The 21,888-nt window shown below is 45.1% G+C and overlaps 1 protein-coding gene across 1 annotated transcript in view; it reads left to right on the plus strand.

Moving 5' to 3' along the window:
• The window catches only part of IGFBP2 (insulin like growth factor binding protein 2), a 41,795-nt gene extending 24,578 nt beyond the window's left edge, over window positions 1-17,217 (plus strand). The window contains exons 3-5 of the mRNA XM_069732688.1: window positions 3,301-3,503; window positions 4,506-4,646; window positions 14,047-17,217. Coding sequence (XP_069588789.1) covers window positions 3,301-3,503; window positions 4,506-4,646; window positions 14,047-14,202 — 500 coding nt within the window. The 3' untranslated portion in view covers window positions 14,203-17,217. The remainder of the gene's footprint in view (window positions 1-3,300; window positions 3,504-4,505; window positions 4,647-14,046) is intronic.
• The last annotated feature ends 4,671 nt before the right edge of the window (window positions 17,218-21,888 follow it).

Raw genomic sequence — 21,888 nt, forward strand, 5'->3', positions numbered from 1 at the left:
TTGGGCTTTATAGTCAAGTGGGCGGTCCTTCTCATAGGTGCAAATGCAGTAATAAATGGGGCTTTTGGCATCATGCAAAGAGACTGACAGCAGGACACCATCACTAACTACCAGCAGCAGCAGCATGCTGACACTTTCCAGATGCACGATATTAGTATTTAATACAAGGGTGACGATCTGGAGCGAAGATTCTGCGGGCAGCCGCAGGTTATAAAAGCGTACAGACCCCGGTAACATGGTGGACTCATGGTCCGGACTATTTCAGCATCACTTAGCGGAATCTGGGTCAGAAGGTGATAACAAGCCGCCGTGACTCGGGAGACATTGTGGCCACTGAGACTCTGTGAAACAATGTATTTAACCTCGTGAGAACGGGGGACAGTAACTGACAGATACTTGATCATTTTCAGGAGTCGATCTCATGATCTCTTGCTAAATATCTTCTTATAGACTTAGTGATACATTGTATATTGTCGTTACTTGTTGACTATTTTATATAGTATGTTCTTCCTAACCACCCAACTTTTGAAAAAGGTAGAATGTGCTTTACATAACAATTAGTAAGATTCCTTCCTCACTTGGCTCAGCTGAGACAGTGTATCATAGGGGGTGTGGAGTCTGGAGCTTTGCAGAATACCTGGATTTCCTGAGCTCCGCTCTCCAGGCGTCTGATCCATAGACCCTGATGCTTTGCACCACAACAGAGTTCAAGTATCACAATGTGAAACAGTAATAATGCGAATAGGACATCTGAGCACCTCGTTAGGCTTCTTTCACACTAGCGTCGGGCTCGGCCCGTCGAAGTGCGTCGGGCCGAGGTTACCAACGCTAGCGTTGTAACCGCCGCACAACGGGTGCAGCGGATGCAGATTTTCATCACATCCGCTGCCCCATTGTGAAGTGGGGGAGGAGTTCCAGCCGCGCATGCGCGGTCGGAAAAAGCGTTACATGTAGCGTTTTTTTGTGCCGACGGTCCGCCAAAGCACGACGCATCCGTCGCACGACGGATGCGACATGTGGCAATCCGTCGCAATGCGTCGTCAATACAAGTCTATGGGGAAAAAACGCATCCTGCAAGCACTTTTGCAGGATGCGTTTTTTCTGCAAAACGACGCATTGTGATGGATTGCAGTTAACGCTAGTGTGAAAGTAGCCTTAACCGTCACCGACATGTCTTTGCTTTACTTTTTAAGTCCAAAACAAAATAAAGTTTCATCTACATGGAGTTAAAGGGAGCTATCATCAGATTCTTACTATGGCAGCATGAACCAGACCCTGGATACAATGATGCAGCCAGTTATATTTCACTATGAAATGCCGGCCGAGCACTATAGGTCTTAGCTGATTAGTCCAGTGTGATCGCCTTCCTGCCCCGCTCTGCCTGACTGACAGGTCTCCTCCCATGATTGTCAGTTACAGGGACTGAGGAGAGAAGAATTCAGCTTGGAACCCATCTGACTGCTCCGCTGAGACACTCAGTCCCCGGTCAGATTTTCAAAGTAAATTTACTCTGAAATGCTGCATTGTTTCAGAATAAAACTTAACTGGCTGCAATAATGATTAGTGATGAGCGAATATACTCGTTACTCGAGATTTCTCGAGCATGCTCGGGTGACCTCCGAGTATTTTTTTAGTGCTCGGAGATTTAGTTTTCATCGCCGCAGCTGAATGATTCACATCTGTTAGCCAGCATAAGTACATGTGGGGGTTGCCTGGTTGCTAGGGAATCCCCACATGTACATATGCTGGCTAAGAGATGTAAATCATTCAGCTGAGGTGAGGAAAACTAAATCTCCGAGCACTAAAAAATACTCAGAGGACCCCTGAGCGTGCTCGAGAAGTCTCGAGTAACAAGTATATTTGCTCATCACTAATAATGATTATTCGTGCGGCCCATGAATCTACTGACATATTCCCTATAATAGGATATGCTTCCATTTAGAAAGTAATTGATTAAAATATACATACAGATTTAGACAGCCACCACTAGGGGGAGCTCACTACATACAGATTTATACACCCACCACTAGAAGGAGCTCACTACATACAGATTATACAGTCACCACTAGAGGGAGCTCACTACATACAGATTATACAGTCACCACTAGAGGGAGCTCACTACATACAGATTATACAGTCACCACTAGAGGGAGCTCACTACATACAGATTTATACAGCCACCACTAGAGGGAGCTCACTACATACAGATTTATACACCCACCACTAGAAGGAGCTCACTACATATAGATTATACAGCCAACACTAGGGAGAGCTCACTTCATACAGATATATACAGCCACCACTAGGGGGAGCTCACTACATACAGATTTATACAGCCACCACTAGGGAGAGCTCACTACATACAGATTTATACAGCCACCACTAGAAGATCACTACGTACAGATTTATACATCTTCCACTAGGGGGAGCTCACTTCATACAGATTTATACAGTCACCACTAAGGGGAGCTCACTACATACAGATATATACAGCCACCACTAGGAGGAGCTCACTGCATACAGAGTTATACAGTCACCACCAGGGGGAGCTCACTACATACAGATTTATACAGCCACCACTAGAGGGAGCTCACTGCATGCAGATTTATACAGTCACCACTAGGAGGAGCACACTACATACAGAATTATACAGCCACCACTAGGGGGAGCTCACTACATACAGATTTATACAGTCACCACTAGGAGGAGCACACTACATGCAGATTTATACAGTCACCACTAGGAGGAGCACACTACATACAGATTTATACAGTCACCACTAGGAGGAGCTCACTACATACAGATTTATACATCCTCCACTAGGAGGAGCTCACTACATACAGATTTATACAGCCACCACTAGGGGGAGCTCACTACATGCAGATTTATACAGTCACCACTAGGAGGAGCACACTACATGCAGATTTATACAGTCACCACTAGGAGGAGCACACTACATACAGATTTATACATCCATCACTAGGGGGAGCTCACTACATGCAGATTTATACAGTCACCATTAGAGGTAGTTCACTATGTACAAATTTATGCAGCCACCACTAGAGGGAGCTCACTACAGACATAATTATACAGCCATGTTGTACTCATGTATCGTTATCGCCCCCTTGCAGAGAAACACGGACTGCGGGAATGAGACGATTGTCTCAGTCATTGCTCACACTGCTGAGGGGAAATGAACACTGAGCTGATTGGTAGCTCTGATAAAATGAAAGCTGTGTTGTGATTGGTTGCTGATCACTCTGCCCATTGGTTGAGCCTTATTACATATTCTTTCTCCAGATATTCTGGAGGAGCGCTCGGACGGCATGCTCATGGATAACAACTTGGAAGCAGGAACGATGGTGACCGATAATCTGCCAAAACCTCCTGCAAAAAATCCAAAGGAAGATGCTTTAAACCGCAGGAGAGCCAGCGAACAACACCGATCAAAAGTCAACAAACCCAATGAGGAGAAGAAGAACCAGAGGCAGTCAGCACAAAGGGTGAGATGCCCAGCAGCAGCACATGGAGGGCCCGCGGCCAAGGGCCCCGTCACTGTCATTAGCAGTAGACTACAAAATGCAAAGCAGATGTGGACTGACAACCAATACCACAAGAATGCAGCATGGTCAGGATGGTTGTCAGCTCCTAACAAGTCTATGATCCATATGCGATGTTTAGGCCTTCATTCATCATTTGCATGTTTTTGTTTTTTTTAATCTCTTCCTTTTTTTCTGCCTTGTATTTATTGACATTTTCTTTTATTGTCCAGTGGTGAATATTGAAAAAAAAAAAAAAAAACAGGTGAACACGTAAGATAGACTCTAAAATGGAGCAAATTAAAATACCCAAAAAAATAGACGGAACAAATTGATTTGGGCCAATTGTCTTCAAATGTTATTCCTATTTATTATGTGTTTAAAAAGCTATTGGCGTCATAAAAAAACAAATGGGTGTGGCTTCAGTTTCATAGCGTGTGGCTTATTTGGAAGGGGATTTTCTGCCCACGTTTGGGGACTTTTTTTTAACTTAAATGCATTTTTTCAGGTAGAAATCTTTTTTGAAAATGGATTCCGGAAATGTTTTGCAGCATTTGCCTTCTATGGCCTTTATACTGCACTGTTTATTTCTGGCTGCGGAATGATTTATGCCTCATCAAAGTAGATTGTGCAGTGAAACAGGGAGCCCGTGTATAAACTTTAATGAAACCCAATCACAAAAATGATTTTTAGCCCCCATTACATGCATTTAAGTAAAAAAAAAAAAAAAAAAAGAACGTCCCCAAAGGTGAACGCCCCTGCAACATAGTAACCAGAGGAAGACGGGGATAAATCCCGGGAACATAGTTAATACAAGAGACCGAGTGAGATAAATGAGGGAACAGATAAAAGGAAGCACAGTTGATGGGCTCGTTACAATGTATCAGTGTAGATAAGGCCATATGATGTTTCGGGAGTGATTGGTACAATGTTGCACAGATCTTACAGCCTTCTCCCCGTTTTCAGAGTCTGTGTCAGCAGCAGTTGGATCAGGTTTTGGAGCGGATTTCCTCCATGAATCTCCCTGATGAGCGAGCGCCGCTGGAACATCTCTACTCCATTCACATCCCGAACTGTGACAAGAACGGTCTCTTCAACCTCAAACAGGTGCGAACTTGCTGAATCGCCCGACTCCCATCCTGTTATGTAAGAAAGCTTCATGATTATATAATGGGAGTGTCTGCAGCATGACTACACGTGTTCAGTTCATTATCTTCCACATGACCTCTGCTTGCTGTCAGTGAATGGGAACATGCCTGCTTACATTCAGAGGATAAACCGCTCAGAAGAATTGCTTCTCACAGCTGGAGGTTTGCTACAGTTGCATCCAGATTAGACAATGCTCTGTGAGGTAACCACACTGCACAGCTTTCTCTGCTGATCGTTTGCTACAATGTATCGCTCCTGGTAAAATGTATCAGCATGGAGTTCGCAACGCTTGACTAGATAGCGCTGTGTACACTGTTACTTCTTTTTGCCATTAGATGGGCTTTTTACCTCTGAGCAGGGCTGCCACTAGGAATTTCGGGGCCCCATACTGGCAACATTTTCGGGGCCCCTTTAAGACTCTGCCCAGGCTCCACCCCAGCCCCGCCTCCACCCCTCAAACTGTCCACAGTCCCACCGCTCTTTCTTGGAAGAACTCCACTTCTCACCTATCACACATTAACAGTTCCCATCACCAGATCACACATATAGCCGGCAGCTTTTGTTTTGGCCGAAAGGTTTTTTAATCTGCCACGGCGACAAGGTAGACTCTTTTGGCCAGGCCCTACTTTACTCTAACCTATTAAACATTTGTTAAAATATGCAATGCAATTTAGGTATATTTTTATTTATTTTTCAATTTTTCAAATTACTAATAATACCACATACAAGGGACAAATACCACCGCATCATGACCAGACACCATATTACCACCACATAGTGACCTATAATACCACATACAAGGGACAAATACCACAACACCATGACCAGACACCATATTATCACCACATAGTGACCTATAATACTATCTACAAGGAACGAATACCGCCAAACCATGTGTAGACCACATATTACCACCACAGTGACTGAACAATATCACATACAAAGGACAAATACCATCGCAGCATGTACAGACCACATACTACCATCACATGGTGACCAACTACATACAAGGAACAAATACCAGCACAACATGACCAGACCACATATTACCACCACATTGGGACCAAATAATAGCACATACAAGGAACAAATACCACCACACCATGACCAGACCACATATTACCACCACATTGGGACCAAATAACAGCACATACAAGGAACAAATACCGCCACACCATGGCCGGACAACATATTACCACCACATTGTGGCTGAATAGTACAATACTGATCATTAATACAAAAAAAATACCATCACCATAGGTGCCATTATACACAGGAGATCTGTACTTAATATGCAGTGTCTGTGTACAGGTAATACAGTGATCACCGGTGACCTTATACACAGGAGCTCTATATATAGTGTCAGTGTACAGGTAATACAGTGATCACCAGTGACAATATACACAGGAGCTCTGTATATAGGGTACAGTGTACATGTAATACAGCGATCACTAGTGACATTATACACAGGAGCTCTGTATATAGTGTATAGTGTACAGGTAATACAGTGATCACCGGTGACATACGCAGGAGCTCTATATATAGTGTCAGTGTACAGGTAATACAGAGATCACCAGTTACATTATACACAGGAGCTCTGTATCCAGCCCAGACCGCCATCACTTCTTTCAGCCAGGACTCGTCTCTGCATAAAATAACACAGTTATCTAGAGCACCGCTTCCAGAGCACATTCCCCACTTTTGCCCTTTCTTCTACACTACACATCTGAATACAGACGTTCACCCACCATTAATATATAATTGGTTATTATGCAACCCACCATTCCAAATAGAAATCATAATCCGCCACTGTGCCCCCAATATCTGTATATAGCCACTTTCCCCATTTAATATATAAATTAATTAACACCTGTACTTTCCCCCAATTTATTACCAGTCACTTTATCCTCAACGACCCCCACTATGTACCTCCCACTCTAACCCTTAGGCTATGTGCACATGTACAGTTTTTTTTCGCGTTTTTTTCGCGTTTTTTCGTGTTAAAAACGCTATAAAAACTCATTAAAAACGCATACATTATGCATTCTATCATTTAGAATGCATTCTGCATGTTTTTGTGCACATGGATGCGTTTTTTTCCGCGAAAAAAACGCATTGCGGTAAAAAAAATGAGCATGTTCATTATTTTTGCGGATTTTCTGCGTTTTTCCCGCAATTCTATGCATTTGGGAAAAAACGCACCAAAAACGCGTCAAAATTGCGGTAAAAACGCATGCGGATTTCTGGCAGAAATCTCCGGTTTTTGTCAGGAAAATTTCTGCAAGAAATCCTGACGTGTGCACATACCCTTACCCTGATTCATTATAGTTACATGCCCCTTCTGCCTCAATTCATTTCCATGTCTTCTCTCTCTCCCACCCTCTATTCATTATCAACTGCTCTTCCCCACCCTCAAAATTCATAATTTGCTCTCCCCACCTTCAATACACCATTTGCTCTCCCCACCCCCACGTTCAATTCAATTGCTGTCCATCGTCCTCTCACTCACTTGATGTGCAGTCCCCATCACCCCCACTTCATCATTTAGTCCCCTATCCCCCTTCGCTTCATCTGCAGTCCCCCTTACTTCATCATTTGCAGCCCCCTATCATTTCATACCCCCTCAAACACACTTCATCATTTGCAGTCCCCATCACCCTCATATCATCATTTGCAGTCCCCATCACCCCCACATCATCATTTGCAGTCCCCATCACCCCCACATCATCATTTGCAGTCCCCATCACCCCCACATCATCATCTGCAGTCCCCTTCACCCCCACATCATCATTTGCAGTCCCCATCACCCCCACTTCATCATTTGCAGTCCCCATCACCCCCACATCATCATCTGCAGTCCCCTTCACCCCCACATCATCATCTGCAGTCCCCTTCACCCCCACATCATCATCTGCAGTCCCCTTCACCCCCACATCATCATCTGCAGTCCCCTTCACCCCCACATCATCATTTGCAGTCCCCATCCCCCCTCACTTCATCTGCAGCCCCCCTTACTTCATCTTTGCAGCCCCCTATAATTTCATCATGTGCAGTACAAACACACTCCATCATCTGCAGTCTCACTCCCCCCCACCTCACCCATTTAAAAAAACAAAAATGTTTTTTATACTCAGTCGTCTAGTGTTTCCAGCAGTGAAGCAGCAGCTAGAATGTATGGGCTGCTGAGAGGACCTGACTGGAGCCCCTACATTCTAGCACATTCACTACTGAGACTGCTGGAATGTTATGGCTGTAGTCAGGACCTGCAGGGAGCCCCTACATTCTAGCTCATTCACTATTGAGACTGCTGGAATGTATTGGCTGTAGTCAGGACCTGCAGGGAGCTCATACATTCTAGCACATTCACTACTGAGACTGCTGGAATGTAATGGCTGTAGTCAGGACCTGCAGGGAGCCCATACATTCTAGCACATTCACTACTGAGACTGCTGGAATGTAATGGCTGTAGTCAGGACCTGCAGGGAGCTCATACATTCTAGCACATTCACTACTGAGACTGCTGGAATGTATTGGCTGTAGTGAGGACCTGCAGGGAGCTCATACATTCTAGCACATTCACTACTGAAACTGCTAGAATGTAATGGCTGTAGTCAGGACCTGCAGGGAGCTCATACATTCTAGCACATTCACTACTGAGACTGCTGGAATGTAATGGCTGTAGTCAGGACCTGCAGGGAGCCCATTCATTCTAGCACATTCACTACTGAGATTGCTGTAATGTATGGGCTGTAGTCAGGACCTGCAGGGAGCCCATTCATTCTAGCACATTCACTACTGAGATTGCTGTAATGTATGGGCTGTAGTCAGGACCTGCAGGGAGCCCATACATTCTAGCACATTCACTACTGTGATTGCTAGAATGTAATGGCTGTAGTCAGGACCTGCAGGGAGCCCATACATTCTAGCACATTCACTACTGAGACTGCTGGAATGTTATGGCTGTAGTCAGGACCTGCAGGGAGCTCATACATTCTAGCACATTCACTACTGAGATTGCTAGAATGTAATGGCTGTAGTCAGGACCTGCAGGGAGCTCATACATTCTAGCACATTCACTACTGAGACTGCTGGAATGTTATGGCTGTAGTCAGGACCTGCAGGGAGCCCATACATTCTAGTACATTCACTACTGAGATTGCTAGAATGTAATGGCTGTAGTCAGGACCTGCAGGGAGCCCATACATTCTAGCACATTCACTACTGAGACTGCTGGAATGTTATGGCTGTAGTCAGGACCTGCAGGGAGCCCATACATTCCAGTACATTCACTACTGAGATTGCTAGAATGTAATGGCTGTAGTCAGGACCTGCAGGGAGCCCATTCATTCTAGCACATTCACTACTGAGATTGCTGTAATGTATGGGCTGTAGTCAGGACCTGCAGGGAGCCCATACATTCTAGCACATTCACTACTGAGATTGCTGTAATGTATGGGCTGTAGTCAGGACCTGCAGGGAGCCAATACATTCTAGCACATTCACTACTGTGATTGCTAGAATGTAATGGCTGTAGTCAGGACCTGCAGGGAGCCCATACATTCTAGCACATTCACTACTGAGACTGCTGTAATGTATGGGCTGTAGTCAGGACCTGCAGGGAGCCCATACATTCTAGCACATTCACTACTGAGACTGCTGGAATGTATGGGCTGTAGTCAGGACCTGCAGGGAGCCCATACATTCTAGCACATTCACTACTGAGACTGCTAGAATGTAATGGCTGTAGTCAGGACCTGCAGGGAGCTCATACATTCTAGCACATTCACTACTGAGACTGCTAGAATGTAATGGCTGTAGTCAGGACCTGCAGGGAGCCCATACATTCTAGCACATTCACTACTGTGATTGCTAGAATGTAATGGCTGTAGTCAGGACCTGCAGGGAGCCCATACATTCTAGCACATTCACTACTTAGACTGCTGGAATGTTATGGCTGTAGTCAGGACCTGCAGGGAGCCCATACATTCTAGTACATTCACTACTGAGATTGCTAGAATGTAATGGCTGTAGTCAGGACCTGCAGGGAGCCCATACATTCTAGCACATTCACTACTGAAACTGCTAGAATGTAATGGCTGTAGTCAGGACCTGCAGGGAGCTCATACATTCTAGCACATTCACTACTGAGACTGCTAGAATGTAATGGCTGTAGTCAGGACCTGCAGGGAGCCCATTCATTCTAGCACATTCACTACTGAGATTGCTGTAATGTATGGGCTGTAGTCAGGACTTGCAGGGAGCCCATACATTCTAGCACATTCACTACTGAGATTGCTGTAATGTATGGGCTGTAGTCAGGACCTGCAGGGAGCCCATACATTCTAGCACATTCACTACTGTGATTGCTAGAATGTAATGGCTGTAGTCAGGACCTGCAGGGAGCCCATACATTCTAGCACATTCACTACTGAGACTGCTGGAATGTTATGGCTGTAGTCAGGACCTGCAGGGAGCCCATTCATTCTAGCACATTCACTACTGAGATTGCTGTAATGTATGGGCTGTAGTCAGGACCTGCAGGGAGCCCATACATTCTAGCACATTCACTACTGAGATTGCTGTAATGTATGGGCTGTAGTCAGGACCTGCAGGGAGCCCATACATTCTAGCACATTCACTACTGTGATTGCTAGAATGTAATGGCTGTAGTCAGGACCTGCAGGGAGCCCATACATTCTAGCACATTCACTACTGAGACTGCTGTAATGTATGGGCTGTAGTCAGGACCTGCAGGGAGCCCATACATTCTAGCACATTCACTACTGAGACTGCTGGAATGTATGGGCTGTAGTCAGGACCTGCAGGGAGCCCATACATTCTAGCACATTCACTACTGAGACTGCTAGAATGTAATGGCTGTAGTCAGGACCTGCAGGGAGCTCATACATTCTAGCACATTCACTACTGAGACTGCTAGAATGTAATGGCTGTAGTCAGGACCTGCAGGGAGCCCATACATTCTAGCACATTCACTACTGAGACTGCTGGAATGTATAGGCTGTAGTCAGGACCTGCAGGGAGCCCCTACATTCTAGCTCATTCACTATTGAGACTGCTGGAATGTATTGGCTGTAGTCAGGACCTGCAGGGAGCTCATACATTCTAGCACATTCACTACTGAGACTGCTGGAATGTAATGGCTGTAGTCAGGACCTGCAGGGAGCCCATACATTCTAGCACATTCACTACTGAGACTGCTGGAATGTATAGGCTGTAGTCAGGACCTGCAGGGAGCCCATACATTCTAGCGCATTCACTACTGAGACTGCTAGAATGTATGGGCTGTAGTCAGGACCTGCAGGGAGCCCATTCATTCTAGCGCATTCACTACTGAGACTGCTAGAATGTAATGGCTGTAGTCAGGACCTGCAGGGAGCCCATACATTCTAGCACATTCACTACTGAGATTGCTGGAATGTATGGGCTGTAGTCAGGACCTGCAGGGAGCCCATTCATTCTAGCACATTCACTACTGAGACTGCTAGAATGTAATGGCTGTAGTCAGGACCTGCAGGGAGCCCAGTCATTCTAGCACATTCACTACTGAGACTGCTAGAATGTATGGGCTGTAGTCAGGACCTGCAGGGAGCCCATTCATTCTAGCACATTCACTACTGAGACTGCTAGAATGTATGGGCTGTAGTCAGGACCTGCAGGGAGCCCATTCATTCTAGCACATTCACTACTGAGACTGCTAGAATGTAATGGCAGTAGTCAGGACCTGCAGGGAGCTCATACATTCTAGCACATTCACTACTGAGACTGCTAGAATGTAATGGCTGTAGTCAGGACCTGCAGGGAGCTCATACATTCTAGCACATTCACTACTGAGACTGCTAGAATGTAATGGCTGTAGTCAGGACCTGCAGGGAGCCCATTCATTCTAGCACATTCACTACTGAGATTGCTGTAATGTATGGGCTGTAGTCAGGACCTGCAGGGAGCCCATACATTCTAGCACATTCACTACTGAGATTGCTGTAATGTATGGGCTGTAGTCAGGACCTGCAGGGAGCCCATACATTCTAGCACATTCACTACTGAGACTGCTGTAATGTATGGGCTGTAGTCAGGACCTGCAGGTAGCTCATACATTCTAGCACATTCACTACTGAGACTGCTAGAATGTAATGGCTGTAGTCAGGACCTGCAGGGAGCCCATACATTCTAGCACATTCACTACTGTGATTGCTAGAATGTAATGGCTGTAGTCAGGACCTGCAGGGAGCCCATACATTCTAGCACATTCACTACTGAGACTGCTGTAATGTATGGGCTGTAGTCAGGACCTGCAGGGAGCCCATACATTCTAGCACATTCACTACTGAGACTGCTGGAATGTATGGGCTGTAGTCAGGACCTGCAGGGAGCCCATACATTCTAGCACATTCACTACTGAGACTGCTAGAATGTAATGGCTGTAGTCAGGACCTGCAGGGAGCTCATACATTCTAGCACATTCACTACTGAGACTGCTAGAATGTAATGGCTGTAGTCAGGACCTGCAGGGAGCCCATACATTCTAGCACATTCACTACTGAGACTGCTGGAATGTATAGGTTGTAGTCAGGACCTGCAGGGAGCCCATACATTCTAGCGCATTCACTACTGAGACTGCTAGAATGTATGGGCTGTAGTCAGGACCTGCAGGGAGCCCATTCATTCTAGCACATTCACTACTGAGACTGCTAGAATGTAATGGCTGTAGTCAGGACCTGCAGGGAGCCCATTCATTCTAGCACATTCACTACTGAGACTGCTAGAATGTATGGGCTGTAGTCAGGACCTGCAGGGAGCCCATTCATTCTAGCACATTCACTACTGAGACTGCTAGAATGTATGGGCTGTAGTCAGGACCTGCAGGGAGCCCATTCATTCTAGCACATTCACTACTGAGACTGCTAGAATGTAATGGCAGTAGTCAGGACCTGCAGGGAGCTCATACATTCTAGCACATTCACTACTGAGACTGCTAGAATGTAATGGCTGTAGTCAGGACCTGCAGGGAGCTCATACATTCTAGCACATTCACTACTGAGACTGCTAGAATGTAATGGCTGTAGTCAGGACCTGCAGGGAGCTCATACATTCTAGCACATTCACTACTGAGACTGCTAGAATGTAATGGCTGTAGTCAGGACCTGCAGGGAGCCCATTCATTCTAGCTACAGCCGAGCAGGAGCTGCGGGCCCCTCTGTGTACTGCTGCTGACCGGGCCCCATACTGCAGTAAGGGCAGTAATGCCCTGATGGTGGCCCTGCCTCTGAGAGCAAGAAAAGATATTGACATAAACTATTGGGAAAATTGCAGAACTTTTCTGATCAAAGGATTTTCCAATATATAAAGATTGTATCATTTCCTCATCGGTGGCTGTGAGCCCACTGTCAGCCATTCTCACATTCATGTCTCCTACATCTCCCTCCCGTCCTCCATGAGGATCGAGATGTCGTACTCCACTTGCCTCTCTTCTTTCTGATGCCTCCACATCACATTGGTGCTTTCTGTCTCCCTGTATAGTTTTCACATAGACATGTTTCGCGTGCTGGGCAGCAAATGTTGCCGTCACTGAGCACCGGAGCAATGATCTATTAGACAGTGACTAATTTGTAATAGAGGAGGCCGGGTGCAGACAGCGGGAAATGGAGACAATGCTCGTAAGAGTGCAGAAGAATAATGGGAACCCATCTACAGCATACAAGCAACTGTGCTGCACAGAGCTGGGAAATATAAGGAAGATGTAAAATAATTACTTGGAATCTTCAAGTGAATATTCAAATACATACAACTGTGTGAAGAAGTGTTCACCCCCTTCCTGATTTCCTATTCTTTTGCATGTTTTCCACACTTAAATGTTTCATTCACCAAACAAATGTAATAATTTGACAAAGATAACACAAGTAATGACAAAATGCAGTTTATAAATTAAGATCTTTATTATTAAGGGAAAAAGGAACCTCCAGGGTCCTGTGTGAAAAAGTGATTGCCCCCTAAACCTAATAACTGGTCGGACCACTCTTAGCAGCAACAACTGCAATCGAGCGTTTGCGATAACTGACAATGAGTCTCTTATAACACTGTGGAGGAATTCTGGCCGCTCATCTTTGCAGAATTGTTGTAATTCAGCCACATTGGAGGTTTCCGAGCATGAACTGCCCTTTTAAGGTCACGCCACAGCATCACAATCGGATTAAGGCCAGGACTTTGACTAGGCCACTCCAAAGTCTTAATTTAGTTTTTTCTTAAGCCATATAGTTCACTTTAAGTATGTAGGAATATGTATATAAACGGTATGTGGTTTATACTTTACTGACAACTCTTCCCTTGTCTCCGGTTATAGTGTAAGATGTCCCTGAATGGTCAGCGAGGAGAATGCTGGTGTGTGAACCCCAATACTGGAAAGATCATTTCTGGAGCTCCTACGATTCGAGGCGACCCAGAATGTCACCTGTATTACACAAACTCCGAGGAGGAGCGCAAGCAGCGCACCCAGTAATTAGCTCTCCCCCGCACTCTGCCAGCTACTCTCAATGTCCCTATTTATACCATAGGGTCACTGACAGTTTTGTAAGTGGGCTGGTTCATGTCTGAGCTCTTTGCCAAATCTCGTGCCATATTTCTTACAACCATCCCAGTTTCAAAACTCGACCCACATGACCCTAAATGATAAACCGCGCAGGTTGACACCCAAATCAGCACCTTACACCAGTGACCTGGGAGAACGGTAGAATAGGTTTCCCATCATCGGGTCTACATTTCCAAAGACCGTTCAGTCAGATTCAGCATCTCTAGGGCCGACGGTGTCCGAGCCTGGTCCATAACCAGTAGTGGAAGGCGGCCATGACATGTGCTCTGTCAATCATAGCTGTGAAACAATGTATCCTTCTTGCTTCTTGTATTTTATATCATTGGAAATGTTGGATTCTGTGAGATTCATTACAGATTGTGGACGTTACTTTCTATAGTTGCCGTCGGTGTATTTGGGAAATTATGGGTCAGGGGTTCAGAAATTATTTTTCCAACTGTCAATCCTAAGACTCTAGTTAACTGCGACCTCAAAGACACTTCCAGCAGAACCATCTTCAAGCAAAGGGCAGGAGTCTTAACAACTTGCTGGGGTGTGAACGAGAGGGCTGCACTACACTAGTTGGGGTCCGCTGCTGTAGACACTGTCACATTCAGGTATCACTGACTGATAAAACTGAATGCAAGAGATTAACAGTCTCATTGTGAACCCTGAGGGGTGGCCATTCGATTTAATGATTTATTATGGCAACACAACGGATACTGCCGCGTTTGGTCCTCTCAAACAATATCGCATGCAGAAAAGCTCATTATTTCCATTATTGCTAATGATACCAGGAGAAGAATCCCTGGCCATAAGATTGTAACTCTTAATGTATCAGTGATGTAGAAAAGGATGCATTAGCCTTAAACTGATACATAGTCTGAAGCGAGAACCTCACCGCTCTGTAACATCCAGCTGAAATACATTAATACATTACATTTGTAGTTACTTCTTGATGATTTATTAGTATCAGGGGACAGAAACATGAGACCCCCTTCAGGTGTGTGTCCACCCTACCATTCTGCTACTGTTTGTAACTGCCACAATTGTGAGGTCTATGAACAGGGAAGCCCAGTGTGGCAGAGAAGAGGTTAACTAAATGCATCTTTCCCCCACTTTTATCAGCTCTCATAGCAACTGCTTTTGGCTCTAAGTATAGATAATGGGTACAAAGAGAAATGCAGAGGAGTTTATCCTGATGAGATGGAACAACCTGTCCACAAAGTGACCTCATAATATATTGTCATAGTAAGATACTATGTAACACCGTATGGTTTAGGCTTCATGATAAGACATATTTAATGCATACATGTATGTTATTAGATACAAACCTATATACCTCTTATTCTTTAAGCAAAAATTGCTGGATGGTGTTTATTGTAGTCAATAGCCAAAAGTGAATCTCCACGATTAGTTATCATATGTTCAACAAACCGTGCATCTTTTTAGTGCCCAAATCTGTGTTTTTATGATGCAGATGATCAAATCCCCTCAATAGACTTATATAGACTCTCTATGAACAGAAATACATAATAAAATTCTGTCTGCAGCCACCACTAGGGGGAGCTCCCTGTATACAGAGATACACGATAAGATCCTGTCTGCTGTCACCACTAGGGGAGCTCCCTGTATACAGAGATACATGATAAGATCCTGTCTGCAGCCACCACTAGGGGGAGCTCCCTGTGTACAGAGATACACGATAAGATCCTGTCTGCTGTCACCACTAGGGGGAGCTCATTAGGTTATTCTGGACAGTTCACTGTATGCATTAAGCTCCTGAGCTCCCTCTGGTGTTGGCTGCTAGCAGATTTGTATCACTTTTCTCATAAGTCTGTGCTCCCTTCTGTGTTTTCCCACAAACTCATACATAACCCATAGTTACAGGGAAAGTCTTCCACCATAACTGTTGGCTTTTGCATCCTCAGATCTATTCCTAAGAACTCCTGAAACGTTTGCGATTTGTAATGTGGTGTTGATTTAATAAATGCTGCTTCTTGACGATTGTTCCAAAGATCTTCTACTTTGCAATGAAAACGTATTCTGTATTCTTGAGTGCGATGTTTGCCTGTCCCATGTGCATCTTTTTAATAAAATGTATTTGTACAGTCCCCTAGGGGAAAGATGATGTGATATGGACCCAGCCCATTCTCATTACTTCCAGACAATCACCGTATTTGCAGGAACTCGTGTCTGTGCAGATCTTTTCTTGTTCCTGCTTCAGTTAATGGTTTGTCTTATGTTATATATTATGCTTTATCTGTATTCTTGTATCTAGTGGACCTTAAAGTGCAAATTCATCCAGAAACGAACAATAGTCCAACCAGTTTGGATCCACATTCTTATCTGTAGGGGGCGGTATAGCAGGCTGTGGTGGTGGAGGAAAGACATTCAGCTATGTTTCAGCAGAACTGTGCTCTGACGAATTGTCTCTTCACTTCCAAGACTCTTGCAAGTTAACCAGCAGGGGGCAACACTGAGCAAAGAAAAGCCCCTCTCAGAGTAGAGAGAGAGTGCAATCTGCACTGCATGCTAATGCATACTGGGAAGTTCAGAAGGGACACTCCTTGATTTTTCTGGTATCCTTTCAATGTTTAGGTTTCTTCCTGTAGTGTTCCCTCCTCCATGATAAGCCTAGTAAATAGGGTTTTCTCAAAACAATCAACCCCCCATAAAGTTTGGAATTACCTAATATAACTTTAGGTGCAGTCTTAACATTGACCACAAGGTGGCGTCTCTTAATTCCCCATGTACATTCCCAGGGGGAGCTTACATCCCTGTTTTTTTTTACTTGCAGTTCTGGAGAGATCTCTGTATCAATCTGTAATTGTAAACATTTGATGAAATCTTTGCATGTTGATAAAGTTTAATGATTATTATTACTGGAGAACATGTGGCTCCCTGCACTTATAAAGGACACGGAATAAACGTTTTCACAAGTTGGCTGTTGTAGTCATTCAATTTAATTGAACGTTTTTTAACATCATGATAATTTTTATTAGGTAATATTGAAGTAAAATGTCCACATAAGCACTCCTGTAATTTCAGAATAAGCTACTAGGTGTGCAAGAGGAATAACTCTATTTCTGGCCATTATACGACTAGAAAGCTGCAGCATAGAGGACATTATACACGAATACTATGTGAAAATCCAGCACTGGGGATTGATAAAACACTGACTAGAGAGCTGCAGCATGGAGGACATTATACAGCAGTCCTGAGCATTGTAGCTATGAATCCAGCTCTCGGTTGAGAGAAAACACTTAATATAAAGTATTAATATGGGGGTATTATACAGCAATACTAAGCAGCACAGCAGTTAATCAAGCACTGGGGTGAAATCACGTTTACTAGAAATCAGCAGAATGGAGGACATTATACAGCAGCACTAAGCATTGTAGATGTGAATCCAGCCCTGTGATGAGACAAGACACCTACTAGAAAGCAGCAGGGATCTCTGTGCACCTCTCTTTCATTCTGCTCCTTCCTCTTCTCATCTTCATAAACCTTAACAAGCAGCAGCAATCTGATCCCTCAGTGAGCTGGAAGTTTGCCTTGAATACATGAAGAGTTTAAGAGGCAGGAAAATGAGAAGAAAGAAGCCAATTTCCCTGATAAGATTTATTACAAAGTTATTTATTCACTCGTAAAATTCATTTATGTAGTTTGTTGTAACAACAGCGACCATTTAAAGAGTCCAAATAAAACCGCCATATTGTTCCCTAAAATACAGTCATATAGTTCACATATAAAACCGCCATATTGTTCCCATAAATTACAGTCATATAGTTCACATATAATACTGCCATGTAGTTCCCATAAAATACAGTCATATAGCTCACATATAAAACCGCCATATTGTTCCCTAAAATACAGTCATATAGCTCACATATAAAACCGCCATATTGTTCCCATAAAACAGTCATATAGTTCACATATAAAACCGCCATATTGTTCCCTAAAATAGTCATATAGTTCACATATAATTCTGCCATGTAGTTCCCATAAAATACAATCATATAGTTCACATATAATTCTGCCATGTAGTTCCCATAAAATACAGTCATATAGCTCACATTTAAAAACGCCATATTGTTCCCATAAAATGCAGTCATATAGTTCACATATAATACAGTCATATAGCTCACATATAAAACCGCCATATTGTTCCCTAAAATACAGCCATATAGCTCACATATAAAACCGCCATATTGTTCCCTAAAATACAGCCATATAGCTCACATATAAAACCGCCATATTGTTCCCTAAAATACAGTCATATAGTTCACATATAAAACCGCCATATAGTTCCCATAAAATACAGTCATTTAGCTCACATATAATACTTCCATGTAGTTCCCATAAAAATCTGTCATAAATCCCCTGCTTAATACTGTCCTATGTAACACTGTTATATCGTTCCCATAAAGCAATGCCCTATAGTGCATTTTATACCACCATTTAGTTTCTAAAGGGGCATTTCAAGCCGTCATGAGTCGTTTGATCATAGACGATTCTTTGGCTGCAGCAGCCCTGCACAATTCTCTGTTATCAGCCATGGCGATCTGTAGGTAATCATGTGCGCTCAGGATGACTGATGTCTATGGAGGACGGAGGAATCGCACAGATGGGCTGGGTCCTCCACAGGTACAGAGGCCCCCATTCTAGAGGACAGAGGGTCACCTGATCATTGGACTCCTTCTTGCTGCCTTCTGATGCCATAATGGGTCACAAGGACTAGGACCTCGGACCATCACTCTGCATGTGAGGACCACTTTTTCATTCTTGATAGAAGTCATCGGTGATATAAAGCAGCTCGTCGGGTCCTCTCCCTTCAGAGGTTTCCTGATAATCATCCTGTCCTTGCTGTAATAGAAATCCCCTGTCTGTGCAGTCAGCTCCTGCTGAGCTAGCAGAGCTGCAGTGCAAAGCATGGGGGACAGAGCAGCAGCTTCACAGAAGATGGTTTTAGAATTTCCCAGTGTCCAATAGACAAGACTGGAGGCACTGATTTATGGAAGGGGCAAAAAAAACAGTGGACACAGAACCCGGCAGAAATCCTATATATTTATGATCAGAAACACATCACAAACATGCAACACATTTCACACTACAGGCCACCAGGGGGAGCTCTGCTCCTATTTATTAGGTCACTCCCCACACTTAGGTAAAACTGGTTGCCTGTAGGGAAAGTTAGTCAGCTGCTGGCTGAGCTCCGCTCAGTGAGTTGGTCCCAGGAAGGGGTGGGATCCTGTCAGAGATCGAGAGAGGATACAGAGCTGTGCATGCCCTCAGAGCTGCAGCTCCTAGAAAGAGACATCGAAGGCAGAACTGTAGCGAGCGTGCAAAGAAGTCGTAGCAAAGGAGTGGATACCAGAAGGAGTTCTTCCCTACACAGGCTGCCTCCTTCTGAGGCACAGAATCCCGGTAGCCGGAACACCGAGGGAGTAACGACCTTTATGCCTTGCTCCAGAGACCGGCAGGACAACTAATTTCACGCTACCTGTCTGCCCTACACCCAGGAGGCACGGTGGCACCCCTTAGAGGCTGGGGCATGATAGAGTCCCTATAAACCGCCTCAGGCCACCAGTCATGGGTTTGTCCCATCCTATAAGGGGGATAGAGAGAGAGACATAACATCGATAACATCTATAACAGTTGTAAGGACCTTATTAGAAGCTCAGCAATAAGGTACTACAACACCCAGGCGCTAGAGGAAGGCTATTGATTTCCACCTGGATAAGGGGACTCTGGATTTGCCTCCAAACCGGCCGGACTCTGCCCTGTGGTCTGTGCTCTGGACTGTGGATGCTGAAGCCTTCAGTAAAGGTAAAGAGACTGCAACTTGTGTCCTCGTTCTTCACTGCGCCTCTCACCATCCACCATCTACATACTGGGAAGCCCTGGGGTCACACTTCACCTGTGGGAAGGTATACCATCCAGCTGCCATAACATCACCCCAGCGGACCCCTTAAAGCAGCGTCGGTCACCCTGACCGAATACCACAGGTGGTGTCACAAACTATCCCTTTAAAGACCGTTCCCATTTACACGGACGTCCCAGGGCCACGGACCGGGTCAGCCACCGTGACGTCCCCCTGTGAACCGCAGGACCCGGTACCGAGTACACTGCTGCCCTGACGGGGTGATCCATATATACTGTATGTACACTGCTCAAAAAAATAAAGGGAACACTTAAACAACAGAATCTATCTCCAAAGTAAATCAAACTTCTGTGAAATCACACTGTCCACTTAGGAAGCAACACTGTTTGACAATCAATTTCACATGCTGTTGTGCAAATGGAATAGATAACAGATGGAAATTATTGGCAATTATCAAGACACGCTCAATAAAGGAGTGGTTCTGCAGGTGGGGACCACAGACCACATCTCAGTACCAATGCTTTCTGGCTGATGATTTGGTCACTTTTGAATGTTAGTTGTGGTTTCACACTCGTGGTAGCATGAGACGGGCTCTACAACCCACACACGTGGCTCAGGTAATGCAGCTCATCCAGGATGGCACATCAATGTGAGCTGTGGCAAGAAGGTTTGCTGTGTCTGTCAGCGTAGTGTCCAGAGGCTGGAGGCGCTACCAGGAGACAGGCCAGTACACCAGGAGACATGGAGGAGGCCGTAGGAGGGCAACAACCCAGCAGCAGGACCGCTACCTCAGCCTTTCTGCAAGGAGGAACAGGAGGAGCACTGCCAGAGCCCTGCAAAATGACCTCCAGCAGGCCACAAATGTGCATGTGTCTGCACAAACGGTTACAAACCAACTCCATGAGGAAGGTCTGAGTGCCCAACATCCACAGATGGGGGTTGTGCTCACAGCCCAACACCGTGCAGGACACTTGGCATTTTCCACAGAACACCAGGATTGGCAAATTCGCCACTGGCGCCCTGTGCTCTTCACAGATGAAAGCAGGTTTACCCTGAGCACATGTGACAGAGTCTGGAGACGCCGTGGAGAGCGATCTGCTGCCTGCAACATCCTTCAGCATGACCGGTTTGGCAGTGGGTCAGTAATGGTGTGGGGTGGCATTTCTTTGGAGGGCCGCACAGCCCTCCATGTGCTCGCCAGAGGTAGCCTGACTGCCATTAGGTACTGAGATGAGATCCTCAGATCCCTAGTGAGACCATATGCTGGTGCGGTTGGCCCTGGGCTCCTCCTAATGCAGGACAATGCCAGACCTCATGTGGCTGGAGTGTGTCAGCAGTTCCTGCAAGATGAAGGCATTGAAGCTATGGACTGGCCGCCCGTTCCCCAGACCTGAATCCGATTGAACACATCTGGGACATCATGTCTCGCTAGTGGATGCTTTAGTCCAGGTCTGGGAGGAGATCCCTGAGGAGACCATCCGCTGCCTCATCAGGACCATTCCCAGGTGTTGTAGGGAGATCATACAGGCACGTGGAGGCCACATACACTACTGAGCATCATTTCCTTGTCTTGAGGCATTTACACTGAAGTTGGATCAGCCTGTAACTTCATTTTCCACTTTGATTTTGAGCATCATTCCAACTCCAGACCTCCGTGGGATATTAGTTGTGATTTACGTTGATAATAATTTTTAGGTTTTATTGTTCTCAACACATTCCACTATGTAATG

Source organism: Ranitomeya imitator, chromosome 7 (assembly GCF_032444005.1).
Source record: "Ranitomeya imitator isolate aRanImi1 chromosome 7, aRanImi1.pri, whole genome shotgun sequence".
NCBI classification, from domain to species: domain Eukaryota; kingdom Metazoa; phylum Chordata; class Amphibia; order Anura; family Dendrobatidae; genus Ranitomeya; species Ranitomeya imitator.